The sequence below is a fragment of the Podarcis bocagei genome (assembly GCF_964188305.1).
Source record: "Podarcis bocagei genome assembly, chromosome: 4".
In the NCBI taxonomy this organism is placed as follows: Eukaryota; Metazoa; Chordata; class Lepidosauria; order Squamata; family Lacertidae; genus Podarcis; species Podarcis bocagei.
In genome coordinates this window covers 96,320,373-96,341,042 of record NC_138128.1, presented here as the reverse complement: position 1 = coordinate 96,341,042, position 20,670 = coordinate 96,320,373, and the positions used below count along the sequence as shown (strand labels likewise).

The 20,670-nt window shown below is 46.2% G+C and overlaps 1 protein-coding gene across 1 annotated transcript in view; it reads left to right on the top strand.

Annotated features, from left to right (window-relative positions):
* The window catches only part of VWF (von Willebrand factor), a 175,286-nt gene that overhangs the window by 137,524 nt on the left and 17,092 nt on the right, over positions 1 to 20,670 (top strand). Inside the window, exons 44-49 of the mRNA XM_081191447.1 lie at positions 7,553 to 7,663; positions 8,407 to 8,590; positions 9,754 to 9,794; positions 14,723 to 14,839; positions 17,925 to 18,023; positions 20,039 to 20,167. Of these exons, the coding sequence (XP_081047573.1) occupies positions 7,553 to 7,663; positions 8,407 to 8,590; positions 9,754 to 9,794; positions 14,723 to 14,839; positions 17,925 to 18,023; positions 20,039 to 20,167 (681 nt within the window). The remainder of the gene's footprint in view (positions 1 to 7,552; positions 7,664 to 8,406; positions 8,591 to 9,753; positions 9,795 to 14,722; positions 14,840 to 17,924; positions 18,024 to 20,038; positions 20,168 to 20,670) is intronic.

Here is a 20,670-nt window from a genome sequence, read left to right as displayed (position 1 = left end):
GCAAGGTCAAGCGATCAGCTTAAATAAAAAACCCCCCTATTAAAGGGAGGGAGGGCGGGTGATCCGATGCAAAACGGCCAAGAGGCCGTGCCAACGTCTGGCCCCTGTATATATAGACTCTGACCCCTCCTCCAAATTGGCAACAATCAAAACACCCCAGCAACCCAGTTTAACCATTTAAATGGCCGGGATTCAACTAAATTTGCCTAGTCACTGGAGGGTGGCCTGTTCCCAACCGCAACACGTGCTCTCTGCTAGGGAGAACACGCTTTGCGTGTTGAGTCACAGTAGCCCCCCAATAATTCACACTTCACACATCAATTTTTGTTTAAGGTTTTTGGCATAATTTTGGCCACAACTTTATTCAAATACAAAAATGTGAGTGGTTGCTTAGGCACTGGTTCCGACTATCTGTCCTTGCCCTCAGGGACAGAGCTGGCCTTCCGGATACCAGCGGAAGCCAGCGTGGGAAACAAGTATTGGGTGAGAAATAAAGCTGGGCACCAGACCATTACTTCTCACCCTCATGTTCCTGTGGGGCTTGCACGGCCCAAGTCCGACTCCGGGGACAAGGACGAAAGAATGGCAAGCCCCTGGATTTCCTTTAACGGAATTCCCATTCGCATCATTTGGAGGGGTAGGCACTTACCCCTCCAAGCACCAATTTAACCAGTGCCTAACCGCCATGGAGCCCTCAGCTCACCGCCAAACCACTCACAGCCCCAACCAAGACCTCAGCTTGGTCACCACCGCACCAATCCAAGCCTCATTCCCTGAAGCGGAAAGGTGCATGCCATCAGCTTGGAAAAAGGATGGCCTCTCAAAAAGAATCTCGGGGTGGGAAATTGCATCGCCACCAGCTCCAAAACTTTTTTGACCACAGCAGAATTGATGCGTTTTCGGGCCCTTTCAGTGGCAGCCGGGCAACGACTGCCCTTCCAAACGCAGCGTTGCAAAAGCTTTGACCAAAAATTTTTCGCTGTCGGCACCATTGCACGCAGCGTCTCCAGGTCACCCAAAATTGCAGCACGTAGTGACAAACAGTCCATGGGCACCAGGTCGTTCTCACCAAGCTGCACCACAATAGCAGCTGGCGGCCCCTCCAAGAGCAACTGCCTCCGGATACTTGGCAGGAACTCCGACCAGCACATCCCACGTCTGGACAGCCAAGACAAGCGAATATGTGGAGGAAAGCCGAAATCTGGACCCAATCCAGATTGCCGTGCTGCGACGCCAGCCCAATGGACGATACTGTGCCCCACAATCCAAACACGGGTCACCGCTAAACCTGATAAATAAGATGAAACAAGCAAAAATTGTAAGACACCAATAATGTTAACGAACATAATCTTTGAATGCATTCGATTTCCAACGACCTGTATTTTATTTCCACTGCCTTATTAACATGCTTTCCGGCCTTCTTGGTGGTACGTTTGTCTAGGCATTGGTTCCTGACTAGCTGCACCTGACCTCAGCAGGGCAGCACTGACGACTGGGCCCCACCATATCGTCAGTACCAGCAAACATTGTGGGGGAGCAATGAATCCCAAGGCAATCGCATCCCGCCAGGTGTCGTTCCCCATAGGGGAAAGATGCACCCCATCTGCCCTAAAGAGGGGAACAGCCTTGAAGAAAATTAGGAGGGTGCAATATTACAGAACCACCTAAAGCAAGGACCTATTTTATTTTATTTGTTATTTTATTCACTTTATTTATTTTATTCTATTATCCACCGCCTTATTAACATGCTTTCTGGCCTGCTCGGTGGTAGTTTGTCTAGGCATTGGTTCCCGACTAGCTGCACCTGACCTCAGCAGGGCAGCACTGACGACTGGGCCCCACCATATCGTCAGTTCCAATAAACAGCATGGGGGAGGAATGAACCAGGATCAGACTCAAGCTCACCCCAAATGCTCCCAGGGACTCTTGCATGGCCCTACCCCTCAAAAGGGGTCGACAAAAGCATGGCAAATCCTTGGATTCCCTTAATGGAACATCTTTGCGCATTGGTGGGGACAGGTGCTCCCACCCCCCCTCCAGACCACCTTGAACCAATGCCTTAAATTATTTTGAGTCCAGGGAGAGCTGCCATCAACTCAATCCAAGCCCTCTTGCATGCAGGAATGCAAACTTATGCTGGAGGAAGACAGCAAACATTCTCGCCCAGCTGTACCACCAGCACTGCGGGAGGACCTGCACAGGTCACACTCGACCGCACCAAAGGAAGGATCTCCTCCCAAAGCATTCCCCATCTGGACATCCAGTATATGTTCACATGGGCAGGAAGACTGAGATGACGCCCCAGTCCAAACCCGTCAACATGCTTGCCAGCCTAGTGTACAATGCTGTGGCCCAAATGTGCACAGCTGCTCCTATGAAAAAAGGAAACAACAGACAAGCATCAGCACAGACATCACTGTGACACTTCCTGATATAATCCTTGTCAGCGTCAGACTTCCAATGACCCGTATTCACAATCCTGTCTACTGACAGGCCCCCAGTGTGCAGCCTTTGCAGCAGCACCTAATCGTAAGGAATGAGGAGTGTTCAGCGGTAAGCAAGCCGCAGGCTCTAATAACTGGTGCACGACGTAAGCACATTGATGCCGGGCTAACGGGAACCCATTTTCATGCACTAGGAGCGGGCCAGCCCCCAGGGAATAAAAAGCCAAATATTCTGTTATCCATAACCGGGCAAGGGCCCTCCTCACCTGTGGCGGGAAGCCTGATTGTGGCACTCCTGCCCACTAAGTCTGTTTTAGAGTTACCAGCTCTAATGACAAGCTCCAAAGGATAAGGAAAAGTCCTGAAGCAATAAGCCTCCAGAATCTCGGCCCCGTGCTGGCTCCAACAACCATTTCCCCAACCCTCAGTGCGAAAATGCAATGGACTACTGAAAGGAGTCTCACCTTGATCTTTAACCCGCAGACAAGTTTTAACTTGTTGCAGATACTGCATAGGTAAAAATTGACCGACTTCCTGCCCACTGTCCTATGAGGTTGGAGCCTATTCCAACCTTCCAAGGCCCTGCGCACTGCAAACTTTATACAAGGGTCTCTGAAAAAATAAAGCTTCAATGAAACAGACATTGCAGCGGACTGAATTCGGATAGTTATAACCGCATGCCCAATCTGCAGCAGGTGGACCAAATACTGCAGGATCTGCTCAGAGGATGGGGGCAAATTCTTCCGAATGGCCAAGAACTGCCAGCTTAAGGCTAAGAAATCCATCCAGGCCTTCCCATAAGAGGTAAAAGCAGAAGGGGAAATGGAAGCTGCCGCTCTCTGAAATTACTAATTGTTGTCAAAATGCCACAAGACTGGAAAAGTCTGGCAATAGCTGAGTCTGGAGCCCAGGATCTGAAGCGCTTCATCTGAAAATCGGATAGTGTCAGCGTAATTTGGAGAGTAGAAAGCACAATATTAAACCTTAAGTGGCGCAGCTCGAAAGCATGCGCGGAGGGGCAGAGACTGTGCTACAGCATGAGGACTGTTTTGCCAAGACGCTCAACACCACCTGGTTATCAGACCAAAAGCAGATCCGATGGTCACTGAACTCCTCGGGCCACATGTGAACTGCTACTACAATGGGGAAAACTCAAGAAAAGTTATGTCACATGATTGCCTCACCACACCAGGCTTGAGGCCATAGCTTTGCACACCAGCAGCCCTTGAAATAAAAACCAAAGGGCAAAGATCCAGCAGCACCAGCATGAACCTGAAAATCCCTGAGCGGGTTCAAGGTATCCTGCCATGGCGAACTACTATTGCATACATTCAGGAATTGCTACCATCGCCTGATATCTGCCTTCACCACATTTGGTAGGCATACACAAAGGTAAGGGGACCTCTGTCAGCATCGCCCTTGAGCCAGTGCCACCAACTGGACTAATCCACTTCAGCCCCAACTGGGCTAGGCGAGCTGGGTAGCACTTCCAGAGACCACCTTCTGCACATGAACAGGTCAAAGTGCTGTGGACTCACAGCTTAGAGTTGTGAGCACCGGATTCACTCCAACAAAAAGACAGTCGTCGCACAGCAGAGTACAGCAGAGTCTGAGTATATAAACAACTCAGAGAGCAGCTCTGTAGAATATCTTCTTTATTGTATCTACAACTATACAAACTATATACAGAGCTTAATAGGTCTAAGCATAAATAAATGCTGCACTGCACTGAGTATCTGCAGCTGCCCTTAGCAGCAACCTTATCTCTACACATGATCTCTAACACTCAGTCTCTCTCCCTCTCCGACACTCACTGACTGACTGACTTGGTGCTGGAGCAGAATAAGTAGAGACCAGAACACGCCTCCTCCTCTCTGGAGAATCAGCAGACTCCTCAGGAGATTCTTGGATATGGGAGGGGTGAAATCTAGGCAGCCTGGCCTAGTGGGAAGATTAGTTAAGTGACCCAGCAAGATCGGATCTGGTGAAGCATCACTTGCTACAGAGGAAGTATTACAAAATAACTTCCTTCAAGGCAGACAGCTTCTCCATAGCCAAGTGGTATGTTTTAGCAACGATATCCAACTGGATCCCTAAATAAAATGGGAATATGGGCAAAAGGTATTGAGCTATTGCTTGCCAGCTTCCAGCCCCCGCTTGGGCAGGGGGCATCTTGTGCAGCCATCATGATATGTAAATTTACAGGGCCGACGCTGGCCAGAACCCCTAAAGAAGTCCCAACCAAGCTGCCGCCAAGCCAGCTTCCTTTTCAGACACACACTCTGTGCAATGCAAAAAAAAACAAAAACAAAAAAACAACAACACACACTCCGTGCAGTGCACACACTCTCCATGCAATGCAACTACACACTCCGTGCAATGCAAAAAGCACGCTCTGTGCAATGCAACTACACACTCCGTACAATGCACACACAAAACCTCTGTGCAATGCAACTACACACTCCGTGCAATGCAAAACACACTCTCTGCAATGCACACACCTTTTCATGCAATGCAACTACACTCCATGCAATGCAACTACACACTCTGTGCACTGCACCCTCTGTTCAATGCAACTACATACTCCGTGCAATGCACACACACTCCGTGCAATGCAAAAACCAAAGCAAAACAAAAAACACTCTGTGCAATACAACTACACCCTCCATGCAATGCACACGCACTCCATGCAATGCAACTACACACTCCCTGCAATGCACACGCACTCCATGCAATGCAACTACACACTCCCTGCAATGCACACACCCTTCATGCAATGCAACTACACTCCATGCAATGCAACTACACACTCCGTGCACTGCACACCCTCTGTTCAATGCAACAACAAACTCCGTGCAATGCAACTACACCCTCCGTGCAATGCAACTACACACTCCGTGCAATGCAACAACACACTCCGTGCAATGCAACTACACACCCTCCGTGCAATGCAACTGCAAATCTCCTAGCAATGCAATGCAATTGCAGCCCGTGCAGCGCCGTGGTCTGCAACGCACAGAGCAAACTGCAATGCGGGCACGCAAAGGTGCTTTCTCCCAGTTGCATATTGCAAACATGGCGCCCATTACATCCCTCGCAGTGAGGTAACCACCAAAAGGACTTAAGTGTCCAGGTAGAGCATGGGGGAGCATGCAGCTGTCCCATACAGGGACCAATCCTGCAACCTAGGCATTACCGGCACTATGCGCTGACCCAGTGAAACCAATGCTTCATGGACCACATGGGGACACTATTCAGGCCGGAAACGCTTCCAGGCCATCGAATTCTAGGGCAAAGCCCTAGGATCACCTGCTAGGCCAGGCATAAATGTTTCCAGTGAAATAGCAGAGTTGAGGTAGCCCACAGCTTGTCCAGGTACCCCTGCTTGCCCTTTTAGAGGGAAGCACCCCTTCAAGAAACCCAAAGTTCTTTTATCACAAATGGGCCGAACTGCCCAGCAACAGAATAGCCCATAAGGAGCAGTTTGTTTTGTTTTGTTTTAACAATGGCTAAGAGGGGGATATGAACTCCCAGGTCCTAGTCCTGCACTTTAGCCACTAAGCCACAATGGCTCATCTCAAAATGGCAGTCGCCTCTATCAGGGCAAAACAAACTTAAAGAAAATAAACTTGTTCAGAAACAGCATAGTTCAAGAGCATATACAGAGTGCTCATAGTCCTTGGAGGCACAGGGAGCCATAAAGCCAACCTTCGGGGATACTATAAACGAAAGTGATACTAGCTAAGCTGGGAACAGCCCTGACTAGCCCCACAATTTCAACAAGAGAAATGGGGGAAACCTTTTTGCGAAAGAAAGCCCCTAACGGGGGCTCTCTCACTATTGGGAAAGGCAAGCCACAGATACAGGGAGAATCTTCCTACAGGGCAGGGTAAGGGGTGGGGTGGGAAATTGAACAGGAAAAGGGGGGAATTAAATTATTTAAGGGACTAGAGAGGATTAAAAGAAAGGGGAAATAAAGAAATAAAGAAATGTAACCAAACAATGAGAAGATTGTCCCAGTGCTCCATGTGATCCGATGCAAAACGGCCAAGAGGCCGTGCCAACGTCTGGCCCCTGTATATATAGACTCTGACCCCTCCTCCAAATTGGCAACAATCAAAACACCCCAGCAACCCAGTTTAACCATTTAAATGGCCGGGATTCAACTAAATTTGCCTAGTCACTGGAGGGTGGCCTGTTCCCAACCGCAACACGTGCTCTCTGCTAGGGAGAACACGCTTTACTGAGTTTCAGAAGGGCCTTAGCAGGGGTGATTGGAGAGTGAGCTCACTGCTCTGGTTGCTTCCTTTGCAAGAGATATTAGGTTCTTCATCAGGGGTCAGCAAACTTTTTCAACAGGAGGCCAGTCCACTGTTCCTCAGACTTTGTGGGGGGCCAGACTATATTTTGAAGGGGGGAAAATGAACGAATTCCTATGCCCCACTAATAACCCAGAGATGCATTTTAAATAAGAGCACACATTCTACTCATGTAAAAACACCAGGCAGGCCCCACAAATAACCCAGAGATGCATTTTAAATAAAAGGACACATTCTTTTCATGTAAAAACATGCTGATTCATGGACTGTCCACAGGCCAGATGTAGAAGGCGATTGGGCCGTATCCAGCCCCCGGGCCTTAGTTTGTATGCCAATGCTCTACGACGTCACTTCTGGGGAATGGGATCTGCTGGAGGGGACCTGCAACCGGGGGGGGGGGAGACAGATATGGAAGGAGGGGGAGAATGGGGAGGCACATCAGTATGGACATGCCAGATCCTACTCTTGCCTAGGTGCACACAAAACCACCCCGTCAGGTACAGCTGTCAGGGCAGAGTGGGAGCAAGGATCTGCTCTCAGGGCTTACCAGAAGGTGCACCTTAAATAAAAAACACAGCTTTTTTTAAAAAAAAATGCTTGCCAATGGTTAACTAGGATTAGTTATCTCTCTAGTTGCATGTGTTAACTCTGTAATTAATGTTTGAGGGCAACTGTAATTGACAATTCCTCTCCCCCCCCCCGCCCCAGAAAGGAAATAAACTAATTTCTAACTCATCTTTGTTTCTATTGTACAATCAGAATGTCTTTTATTCCATTCCCACCCCCCAGGGATATAAGTATGAGAACAAGGAAGGAGCATGTTGTGGGAAATGTCTCAAGACGATGTGCGACGAGGTATCACACTGGTCTCCGGGAGATGAAGATGTCCATTGGCATGAGGTCAGTCTGTCGGTTGGACCGTGGAAAGGGCACAGCTGACATCTTCCCCCACTTATATATCACCATAATTAGACCTCGTCCAAGAGTACACCAACTACAGGGTAGTGACTGTTGGGTGTCTAAAATGTTGGGATAGCCCCACAAAGTCCTGCACTGATCCTGACAAGGCCTGAAAGCCTTGGGCACCTCAGCACTAGGTCTCAGCTGGCGAGTCCCATAGGGGTTATATATTCAACACCAGATATAAACACAATTGGGACTCCTAAAAAGTGAAGAACATGGTGGTGGCACCCCATGGAGAAGCCACATGGGGCATAATTGAGAAACTAACCCTCTTTCTGCCTTTGCCCGGCCAGGTTTTGGTGATACAAGGCAGATTAACGCTATCAAGTGTCGTCATCCTGATAGCATCCTTGGCAGCTGTTTTCTAATGACTGCTTGACATTTAGCAACAGCAAGGCCTAAGGCAGGCATAGGCAAACTTGGACCTCCAGATGTTTTGGGACTACAGCTCCTATCACCCCTGACGACTGTTCCTGTTAGCTAGGGATGTTGGGAGTTGTAGTCCCAAAACATCTGGAGGGCCGAGTTTGCCTATGCCTGGCCTAAGGGCTGGCTAACACGGTCGCCACAGTTTGCTTGGATGGGAGAAGACAACTGCCTTGACATATTTCTCCCTCCACTTTAAAAGAGGAAGGCAGTCTTCATTCCACAGAAGTCCTTTTCCTGTGATTCCTTTACAGGTTGGCTCTGAGTGGCAGTCGCCGTCCGATCCATGCATCATCAGAGAATGCGTCCGGGTGAATGAGGAGGTGTTTATTCAGACAAAGAACGTCTCGTGCGCTCAGGCACAGCAACCCAGTTGTCCATTTGGAACTGAATTGCACTGTGGCCAAACAACTGGCTGCTGTCCTACATGCCACTGTGGTACGTAATGGTCTGTCACACAAAAAAAGGGATCACCAGTTTCTTGTTTATTTCCTATGAGGAAAAGTGGTCCAACAGTCAAAGTTAAGCAGTTGGCTTGGGCTGTATGATTTGGGCTACAAACTCAACAGTTCGCTTTCTGTTTTGTTTTTGTGTGACATCGAGAACATACTGATGCCACTGTTTATGATTTTTTCCCTCTCTAGCATCACTCCCTTTCCCACTTTCCTCCTCAGCCCAAACTCACTTTTGCTTTTTTTATTTTTTATTTTTGCACAGTTCTTTTCGGACACACAATTGCCTTGTAGAATTCATTGCCCCAGGATGTTTTTTCATGGCGGAGAAGACGACTGACTAAGCACTTTACAGCACCATTTTGTTGCCTAACAGTTCTGGAAGCAAAAACAGGCTGTGCAAAATAATATAGCAGTTTCTGCTTCCTTGGGAAATCAGTGGTCCATTTCAGAATCCTCAATGTGGCCTGTTCCATTATGAGGTGGTCGGAGGGCTTTGTGCTGCCTCTGCTTCTTCACTCCCCTTTAAAATGGTATACCACTTAGGGATTTGTTTATTTTTTTAAAGAACTGTTGAGAAATGGTAATAACCAGCTAAATAAAAACAGGGTATCCAGCTACCCACAGCCTGAGCAGCTAGCGCCCAGGACTCCTTGCCACCAGCACTTTCAACACAGATAGAGCAAGTCTCTGGGAGCAATAGGACTTGATGTTCCATTGCTCCCAGAGGGAATCATACAGAACAAATGTGTTATTTGCCCCATGTATAGCACAATGCAGCAATGAGGTTACCAGGCCCCAGATAGCCTGATGGGGTGGAGCTGGGGCATCCGCCAAAGCTGGCGGGAGGCGCCCTATGTCATGGGAGCTATCTGTGCCACTAATGACAGCAATGGATCCGGGAGTACCCCCAGCTATGAACCTGATCCTTCAGGGACAGTGTGGCCCCATCTAGTCCATCGCTGCAGTCAAGAATGGCCATAGCCAGATGTGTTTGAGACGAACAGGAGAAATAGGGCTGCATGCCATCTGCATATGGGTGACAATGCACTCCAGATGACACCATGGAAATGCAGAATATAGATTCTTATCATCCTTATGGTTGCGTTGAAGGTACTCATGCTAATGGACACCCATTTTCTCTTGTAGAACCTGTAAGCGGCTGTGTTTTGAATGGCACCGTTCTTGCGGTAAGATAATAGCTGATCAACTTTTGAAATGATCTTCAGTTCAACCCCTTACAGTGCAGGAATCTCAATTAAAGTTTACATGACAGATCATCGAGATAACCTCTGCTTCGGAAACCTCCAAGGAAAGAGAGCCCGCCACTTTCCGAGGGAGTCTTTTCCACTGTCAGGCAGCTCTTCTTGTCAGAAAGTTCTTCCTGATGTTGATCCAGAATCTCCTTTCTTGTAACTTGAAGCCATTGGTTTGGGTTCTACCCTCCAGAGCAGGAGAAAATAAACTTCTCCCATCTTCCATGGGACAGTCCTTTACATAACTAAAGATGGCTATCATATTTCATCTTATCCAGGCTAAACATACCCAACCCTTTCCACTGTTCCTCTGTTTCCAGACTCTTGATCATTTTACTTGCACCAGAAGTGGAACCATAAATTGAAGAGTTTTTCCATACAATTATTCCCTTTGATTGACCAGGGAATAAACTCTCATCTCCTCTTCTGGGTTTTCTCCTTCTTCTCTGGCTTTCTAAGCACTTGAGTGACATGTCCCCGTTTGATTTCGCTACCCCTATTACCATGAAAAGGGACGCGGGTGGCGCTGTGGGTTAAACCACAGAGCCTAGGGCTTGCCGATCAGAAGGTCAGCGGTTCGAATCCCCACGACGGGGTGAGCTCCCGTGGCTCGGTCCCAGCTCCTGCCAACCTAGCAGTTTGAAAGCACGTCAAAGTGCAAGTAGATAAATAGGTGGTGGGAAGGTAAACAGCGTTTCCATGCACTGCTCTGGTTCACCAGAAGCGGCTTAGTCATGCTGGCCACATGACCCGGAAACTGTACGCCGGCTCCCTTGGCCGATAAAGCGAGATGAGCGCCGCAACCCCAGAGTCGGTCACCACTGGACCTAATGGTCAGGGGTCCCTTTACCTTTTTATTACCATGAAAAGGAACTGAAACCAAGGGACTTTCCTTGCAACATTAGCATTTTCCTCCATGGGGGGAATGACTGTGGAAAAGGGAAGCTCGCTCTGAAAGCAAAAAAAAATCCAAAAGGATTACAGAGAAGATGCCGGAGAAGCAGTTTGGTTGTTCAAAAAGTGCTTCATTATGTTTCAATCCAATCTGGAGCCCCAGCAGAAGTTTTTAAGTAAGAAATCTAATTAAGGCAAATCTAATTAAGGCATCAAAAGCTAGGGGGGCCACTAGGGGGCGCATCGGAAGATGGCTGACAATAACATCTCTCCGACCCACACGAGGTAATTTGGAGGCTATGATGGGAGTAATTAGCCTCCCTAGCCCCCCCCCCCAGGATGGTGGGGGGGACTGCCCTTGCCTGCTGTGTCCTATACCACCCCCGAATTTGTTGGGATGGGGGCACTAGGCACAAAGCCCTCCTGTGGGATTCCAGCACTCCTGAACGCCTGATCTAGCTCAAGAACTTCAAAAGAAACAATTTGGATGAAGGAATGCACATATTTCAAGGAAGGAGGGGGAGTAAAGACTGCTAACAGAAGAGATCTCTGATAAAACAAGACAAGAATAAATCATGAGAAGATACGCCAATATACGGTATGACAAATGACTGATGGGGGGAGGGGGAAAAACTTTCCTTTCTTTCCTTATGTGATTAAACAAGAATCCTCTCCCCTCACGAGTCAGAAATGTCATTTTAAGGACTTAAGCTGTGGATTTAAGGCTGTGTGGAGATAAACTTTTGAACCAAAGCATGTTTTAAGAAGAGCGTGGAATGTATAAGAGCTTTGGAATGATGCAGTTAAAAATGCCGTCGCCATATTGGGAAGTTCTGTCGGAGGTCTTGAGTCTGGGAGGAGAAATAGAGAAATAGAGCTGCTTTTATATTGTGGGTGAAACTCCTCAGAGGGACTTAAGTTTTGCGAGATTAATGATGGAAAGAGCGATGTTACCTATGAAGGCAATGATATATGGAAACCATGATTGGAAGAACGGAAAAATTCACACAGGATTAATATTGGTGTTTATCGGCTTAAGGAGACTATCAGAAGAGATCATAAAGAAAAAAGAGAAAATATATGAACAAGATGTGATGTGGAAACAGCAAGATAAGACTGGATAGAATTATGAACTCTGTTTGGACTGATTTGGTTTGATTTGGACATTAATGCAGTAGTAAGAAGATGATCAGAATCCCCCTTCGGATCTTGAAATATGGGTCCCCCCAACAAAATTTAAAATTCGGCTTTGTAATTCGGAATTTATGTGATGTGATTTAATTTGATTTGATTGGCCGGTTAATAAAAAATTATTTTAAAATAATAATAATAATAAAAAAGCTTTGCCCAGAGAGCCAGAGGGAATCAGAGAAAGGCAAATTAGGATAGGACAGAGAAAGACAGGAAAAGGAAGCGGGGGCAGGGGGGTGGTAGAGAGAGAGCGAATGCTAGGAAAACATTTTTTTAATCATTCTTATTAGCTCTATCTAAGGCCCAGTATTAGTCCTTCATTATTATGACTGCTTCAGGGGCATTTATCTGTTTATAGTGCAATTCCATGCATGTCTACTCAGAAGAAAATCCTACTGAATTCATGGCAATGTATTCCTAGATAAGGCAGTATAGGATTGCAGCTTTGTTTGTTCGTTCTAAAAGTTGTGTCCTGTCTTCATTCGCCAGTTGGAATGTCCAGGACAAAAGTGCAAAAAACTAAAACTTTGCAAAACTAGAAAAAAACAATAGCACTGTACAGGATAAAGCCTGTTTTCTGCAAAAACTCTCAGCAGTTTAAAGTATGTGTGTGTGTTAATTATTTTTTTTTTCCTTTGTAGAACACCCTTCCTAGTTCAGTTCAACCCATCAGTGTATCTTTAGTACACCCACCCAGCTTTCCTCCAGGGTTTCTGTTTTCCCATGAAAAAAACCAAGAATCTCCAAGAATCTGTGATTTGTAATATTTAGACATTCTCCTGAGAGTTTGGCCTTCATCCAATAAAGTACTGCTGGAAGTAACATGGAAGCAGGACTTGGTATCTCACACACTTACATTTCCCAGACTTGAAAAATGTATTTTTAACCACCCTTGAAGTACATATTTCACTTTCCATTAAAGGAAAATCCCCTCTCTTCTTTCCTCACCTCTCCCTACTGGCCCCCATTAACAACGTTCAGAGTCTTCTGTTGCCATTATATCACTGGAGCCATTTGTTTTTGCCTTAATCCCTTTACATTTCCACCTCGTATCTAGTTACCAGCTTTATTCTCCCATAGTTTGGTTTAACTGCGTTCATTCTGAATTGCTTTAAACTTCCAACCAGGTGGCTTGACTTACCAAATGGAATCGCCTTGCAACAGTCATCTGGTTTCCCAGGCTTTTATTGAGCAGAGTGATTAAGGAAGACGCGGGTGCTCTTTGCCTTGATACTGACTTTTACGGCTTGCATTGGCCAGGAGTGTGTTAGCAGATGTTGTAGGATTCTCATGCAGCATTTCATAGGTGTATTTCACAAACTTAAAAAATAATAATAATATGCATTTGCCAGCTCCGAGTAATCTCCTTGTTAATGGGGCTGTACTGTCCAGCATCCTGCCAACCTAGCAGTTTGAAAGCACGTCAAAATGCAAGTAGATAAATCGGTACCGCTCCGGCGGGAAGGTAAACGGTGTTTCCGTGCGCTGCTCTGGTTTCACCAGAAGCGGTTTAGTCATGCTGGCCACATGACCCGGAAGCTGTCTGCGGACAAACGCTGGCTCCCTTGGCCAGTAAAGCGAGATGAGTGCACCAACCCCAGAGTCGTCCACGACTGGACTTAACGGTCAGGAGTACCTTTACCTTTTACTGTCCAGGAATAATCCCTGAAGAAATTATATAACAATTTTATCTGGGTGGCAGCTTTCCCCCAAACATGGGATATTAGTGGGTTTTTAATTTTGACTTGCTGCTAGGTTACAACGTAGAAACTTCTTTTTCCCCCAAAATAAATGATTCAAAGTAAAAGAATGGAGAACCATTGGATTCAATTCTGTGAATATAATTCCCAGCAACCCTAGGATATAGTAATTTTAGATTTTCTGTGGAAACTTTAGCCAATGCAAAAATTAAATTCTCCTACTCATGTAGGAATCTAATAAATCAATCCTGTGTATGTGACCCTGTCTTAAACATAGGGCTGTGAATTGAGATGAAGGGGATCAGGATAATCAGGACTTTGTATAGGTTTGTCTGGTAATAATTGGCTTATCATTTCCTTGAGTGTGTGTCCTTTGTTGCATTTATTGTCAACTAATGGATTTTAATGTGGGACGCAGGTGGCGCTGTGGGTTAAACTACAGAGCCTAGGACTTCCCGATCAGAAGGTCGGCGGTTCGAATCCCCGCGACGGGGTGAGCTCCCGTTGCTCGGTCCCTGCTCCTGCCAACCTAGCAGTTTGAAAGCACGTCAAAGTGCAAGTAGATAAATAAGTACCGCTCCGGCGGGAAGGTAAACGGCATTTCCATGTGCTGCTCTGGTTCGCCAGAAGTGGCTCAGTCATGCTGGCCACATGACCCAGAAGCTGTACGCCGGCTCCCTCGGCCTATAGAGCAAGATGAGCGCGCAACCCCAGAGTCGGTCACGACTGGACCTAATGGTCAGGGGTCCCTTTACCCTTTACCTAATGGATTGTAACCACAGCTGGAGAAAGGGGAAGGAGTTCATGCCACAATGGGGACTGAATGGGAATGCAGAAGGACATTTGCTTGATAGTTCATTTCCAGTAGATTCCCTGGACACCTTAATATTATTATCATTTTTGCCTGAACTATCAGCAAAGTAGAAGTTTTCATATCTTTTTTTTGGAAATTAAATGTTTAGAGGCTGAACGGTTTTATTATTATTATTTTTCATCTGGTTAAGAATGGTCCATTCTTCATGTTTCTGATGAGAAAGCATGATCAGTTGAAACTGCAGTTTTGTTCTCATCTTTCAGCCTGGGAAACGTGTGCTGTTGGATCAATGCACCAGCTGTCAGTGCAGCCTACAGAGGGGACTGTTTCTGAAATATAAATTGACATGTGGAAAAATCACCTGTGAACCTTGCCCCAAGGTAAGAGAGTGTATTATGGCCCTGCTGATATTGAAGGTCTAGGATATATTCCAAGCTACTTTATTCTCACACCTCTGTTAAAAGACGCACATTCACAGTCACAAACTCTACCAAAATTCATGGAAATGTGCAGCATGCAATAGCAATCAGTGGTATACAACTTTTACAAAATAAGTAAATAAACACTTGAACCTGAAGGCCCTTTTAGCCTTGCCATAAAGAAAAGTAGGAGTTAAAGCATATGGTCTGCAAAAAGTTTTAAATGTTTCTAATGCTACCTAAATAATAATAATAATAATAATAATAATAATAATAATAATAATAATAATATCAGGGTCTTTCTGTACACTTGACAGCTGCTGCCAGATAATTTTCAAGACTCTTTTTCATTCTTCACAGCCACAATTCTTACCTAAATTTTCCATGTTCCCTCACTCCGGTTGGAATATTGTTACATGTTTAGTGTGAGCCTTATTTTTTATTGAACTTGGTTAGAGTTGCATTTTGCATATTTCCACATGCAATTAGGTAAAGGATCTGTTTAAAATCGCTTAAGAAAACATTTCTAAATACCTGAAATTACTGTTTTCATAGTGGATGCATCCCAAACTGGCAGGGATTTTAGGTTGGAGCATGAATGGCTCAGAACCTTGCTGAAATGCTCCCCCTAACTTACCAGTTCATAGAACACAGCTTATACTGGTAGAAACTTCATGTGTGTGTGCAGCAGCCGCAGCAGCCAAGGTTTCAAGGGACCCCTGCATTTCTCAAGAGTTCCTGGATGGACTGGACACTTTAAGTCTTTATATGCTAGAAATATAGCCATTATTTCAAAAAATGTAATTTTTCTTATGTAGGCCCTTTGCCATTCAGATTTGCTCATTTAGTTTTTGTGTGAAGGCAGAACCCCTTCAACGTCATTCAGTATAGATTTCCTATTCTGTGCCCAGTTCTGTTCCCACAAGACTTGCTTCGGAGATGAAGGAAGGTCTTAACATTCACTTCATCCCTGAAAGCAGCTGTTGAAAAGAGGGATTAGACTCCAGGGAAGCTTCCTCTGAGCCCAATCCCTCCTCATCAAATGATGAAATCATTGAGGGGGGACAGGAAGAGGGGGGAAGGAATAAAAATAGACCTTTGCCAATCTCCCCCAAAGCAACATTGAACACAGTATTTATGTATGTGTTGTTATAAATGACGACAAATGTGTGACTTCTAAGGACAGACTCTCAGGTTATTGTTGCAGAACAGTTGCGCTTTGAGATCCCCCAACGACCCCCAAAAATGAAATGGACACGGGATTTTAGTTTAAGTTATTGGGCAAAATTTTGGCCACAGCTTTATTGAATACAGAATGTGAGTGGTATTGGCTTAGGCATTGGAATCATCCAAACTATATCAGACTCCCACCCACATCACGGGGAATCTGATAAAAGGGTGAAACACTACCAGAGGGAGCCCCACCAATGTGAATCAACTTGAGCTCGCCCCCGTGGGGTCCTGGTATGGCCCTAGCCCCAGGACAAGACCCAGGCCAACCCCTGATTTCTTTAATGGAATACACTTGAGCTTAGAGGGGAAGGTGATGGCCGCCCCTCCCCACCCCACACATTGCTGATCCAATGCCTAACCGCCAAACCTTACAAAGTTGTGACGATTGCTACGCAGTAGGCAAAAACCAAATGGCTCTGCCAATCTGCCAGATGGAAAAGTTCCTACCAGGCCTCCATTGCAAAACAGGCGACCAACAACGTCCATAGCAAGGCCAACGCACCAGATAAAGGGGTGGGCAGGCGGGGGAATCCACTGTGCGAAGGCAAAGAGGTCCAGCAAACATCACGCAGGGCTTAAATAATGTTTTGCGGCCACCCCCCAAGCCAAGCAATTGGCTTTAGGGACCAAGTGACCGCAAAACGACCAACCGGAGTTGAGCAGGGCATAGCCCTGCCCATACCAGGAGGTGGGAGATGCCTGGGGGCCCGAGCGCAATGCGTACCCTCCTTGAAGAGGGTCTGATTTGCCACGCAAAAGTGTTTCAGCACAGAGTTGCCTCCCACCGATCGTCATCTGTAACCCAATAATTACATAATGATATGGGGTGTCTCCCCACAAGGGACATGAGCCACTGGTGTGAGAAAGCGTGTTCTCCATCATGGAGAGCATGTGTTGTGGTGGGGTCTAACAGGACACCCTCTCTTGGTTACTGGGCGGGACCGTTTGGATGGCCATGACTGTGATTGGGCCAATTTGGGTTGTTGGGGAGATTCTGATGTTACCATTTAGACGGATGGCCCGAAGGTTATATATTCTTGGCACACAGTTTTTTCAGTCTTTTTTTGCTGCATGCATCGGATCGCCCGCCCTCCCTAATTTAGGGCTGTTGCGCTTGACCTTGCTATGCCTGTCATGGAGTCGTCTGCTTTTGGGGCAGGGGCCTGGTAGGAATTTTGTCCATTTGGCAGATTGCCTGGTGCCATTTGGTTTTTGCCCACTGCGTAGCAAATTGTCACAACTTGTAAGGTTGCGGTTAGGCATTGGTTAAAAAATTGGTTGGTGGAGGGGTAAGGGTTGGCTGTGCCTGCCCCTCCAATGCTGCTGCGGAAAGGGAATTCTGTTAAAGGAATCCAGGGGCTTGCCATGCTTTTGTCCGTATCCCTGCTAAGGGGCTAGGAGCATGTGGGGAGGGGTGACGGTATGCTGCCCAGCCCCATTTTCTCCCCAATATTGTTTTCCCTTACTGGCTTTCGCTGGAATCCGGAAGTCAGTTCTGCCCCTGGGCGGGGACAGATAGTCATAACCAATGCCTAAGCAACCACTCACATTATGTATTTTAATAAAGTTGTGGCCAAAATTATGCCAAAAACCTTAAGCAAAAAATTCTGTGTGAATTGTGATTTATGTAGGGGGTGGCTTGGGGACCTCGACACGCAATGGATTTGACTGTCTCCTGAATGGCATGCCCACTGGGTTACAGTCTAGTGGACTGCCATAGTCAAGTATGGCCATGAATCTCCACTTTAGCAGATTGATTTGATGTCAATGAAGACTGAGGTTCAGTGAAATCATCAATTTTATTTCTTTGCAGAATTACAGGATGGAACAAGTCTCTGGCTCCTGCTGCGGCAAATGCTTGCCATCTGCATGTTCCATACAGCTGAGGAACAGAACTATTATTTCCCTGAAGGTGAGTTGGTTTCACCCAAAACTGGGTCCACTATAACGCTGAGTGAAAGCAGTTTGTCTGGAAGATTCCACATATATTATATATATAGCATATATTCCATTGACAAGAAAGGGGCTTCTGCAAGAACATTTCCTGCCATTTCAAGCTCCAGATGAGAAGGCAACAAGCGGTTTGGTTCCTTGTGTCCTGGTGGCAGCAGTAGCAGTACTGTTGTATTTTATTTATAGAGTTACAGATAGGTAGCCGTGTTGGTCTGCCATAGTCAAAATAAAAAAATTCCTTCCTGTAGCACCTTAAAGACCAACTAAGTTAGTTCTTGGTATAAGCTTTCGTGTCAGCTACATACAGGACAGAGTCCCTTTTGCTTAAGAGGTGCTTAGACAACTACAGTCATGCCACGGGATGAATACGCTTCAAGTTAAGCATTTTCGGGTTGTGCTCTGTGGTGACCCGGAGTGCGTTACTTCTGGGTTTCGCCGCATGCTCAGACGCTCAAAATGATGCCACGCGCATGTGCGGAAGCGGTGAAACGCAACCTGTAGATGCGCAGTCGTGTGTTACGTTCGCTTCAGGATGCAAACGGGGCTCCGGAACAGATCCCGTTCACATCCAGAGGTACCACTGTACTGTAAGGAACTTGCAACAGGAGATGCACAAAAAAATGATGATGATTATTTTATTTATATGCCACCCATCTGACTCTGTGGCCCTAGCCACTCTGGGCTGCTCCCAACAAAACATTAAAATGCAAAAAAATCTCAAACATTAAAAACTTCCCTGCACAGGGATGCCTTCAGCTGCCTTCTAAAAGTCAGATAGATGTTTATTTCCTTCACATCTGATGGGAGGGCGTTCCACAGGGCGGGTGCCACTACGGAGAAGGCCCTCCGTCTGGTTCCCTGTAACCTCACTTCTCACAGGGAGGGAACCACCAGAAGGCCCTCAGAGCTTGACCTCAGTGTCCGGGCTGAACAATGAGGGTGGAGACGCTCCTTCAGGTATACTGCATATATATCTGTGGATGCCCCCACAACTCCCACAGATGGCTCCCCATAAGGTTGTCTTAGGCCTGAGTGACTGTCTGGCTTTCAGCATCATGAAATAATAATAATAATAATAATAATAATAATAATAATAATAATAATAATAATAATAATAATAATAATAATAATAATAATTTAATTATACCCTGCCCATCTGGCTGGGTTTCCCCAGCCACTCTGGGCGGCTCCCAGCAGAATATTTAAAAACACAATAAAACATCAAACATTAAAAACTTCCCTAAACAGGGTTGCCTTCAGATATCTTCTAAAAATCAGATAGTTGTTTTTCTCTTTGACATCTGATGGGAGGGCGTTCCACAGGGAGGGCGCCACTACCGAGAAGGCCCTCTGCCTGGTTCCCTGTAACCTCACTTCTCACAGTGAGGGAACCACCAGAAGGCCCTCGGAGCTGGACCTCAGTGTCCGGGCAGAATGATGGGGGTGGAGACGCTCCTTCAGGTGGAGCTTACAGTCAGAGGGGGAAACTTGAGGGAAGATAGGCAAAAGGTATTGTCTTGCTTGGCTTCTTCCTTTTTGAACATGAACAATAAGGGGCTGGTTTATACATGTTTTCCAGACAAATACACTGTGTATCTGGAGGGAACAGTGGAGCTATCTGTACCCCCACAACATGAATTCTGCTGAACATGTTACGCATACCATGAGTACACATGGCCAGTTACCACAACACTTCAAGCTCCAAAAAATATTCATATTTATTTCTTTATTAAATTTGTATACCATCCTAAATCCAAAGATCACAGGGCGGTCCCCACCTTTTGCCATAAGTAGATGACCAGGAGCACATGGGACTGTTCCACACTCAGGTGAATAATCCCTGGTTGGTAGAAGTGCGAGCTGACCTTGAGACTTTCATCTGCTTGCTGTAGGGAGGAAGGGAGAAAAATACAACTTGATGGTGGTAATGATGACAATAATTTGTATAATTGGAAATTCCGGTTTTTCCCACAGCCCACTGAAATGATCCAAGACGGGTGCGACACCCATTATTGCAAAGTCAACATGAAGGGAGATTTCACCTGGGAGAAGAGAATCACTGCTTGCCCGCCATTTGACACCAACAAGTGTCTGTCTGAAGGAGTAAGTAATGAGCCAAGTGCCTTGTTGAGTAGATCGCAGTGTGGCGATGATGCTGGTGCCAATTATTATAGCACCGTTTGTGTGCCTGGCCCTTTGCTGAGCAACACAAGCACTCTGCTGCTTTGATTTGCAGAACTGGCCCTGCTATGGGTGCCACATTGTGCATTTGTATGAAATCCGTATTTTAGTGTGACAGCACCCACACTTGGGGCTTCCTGCCTATGGACATCAGGCAGGCACCTTCATCTGCTAAAACATTTTTTGTTTTTAGATAAGCCAACTTAGATATACAGAATGTTTGTAAGGGTTTTAATTTCTCTTTAGCTTATTGTTAATTTTAATTATGTTCTGAATGTTTTAAATAATATATTTGAGGACGACGGACTCCCCCTCCCCCAGTTGATGGGCATTGCCTTAAAAAGTGTTTGTGTGTGTGTTTGTGTGTGTGTGTGTGTGTGCATCTTGTGATCGTATATGTGGGGTAGGGCTTACTTGCCCCCCTC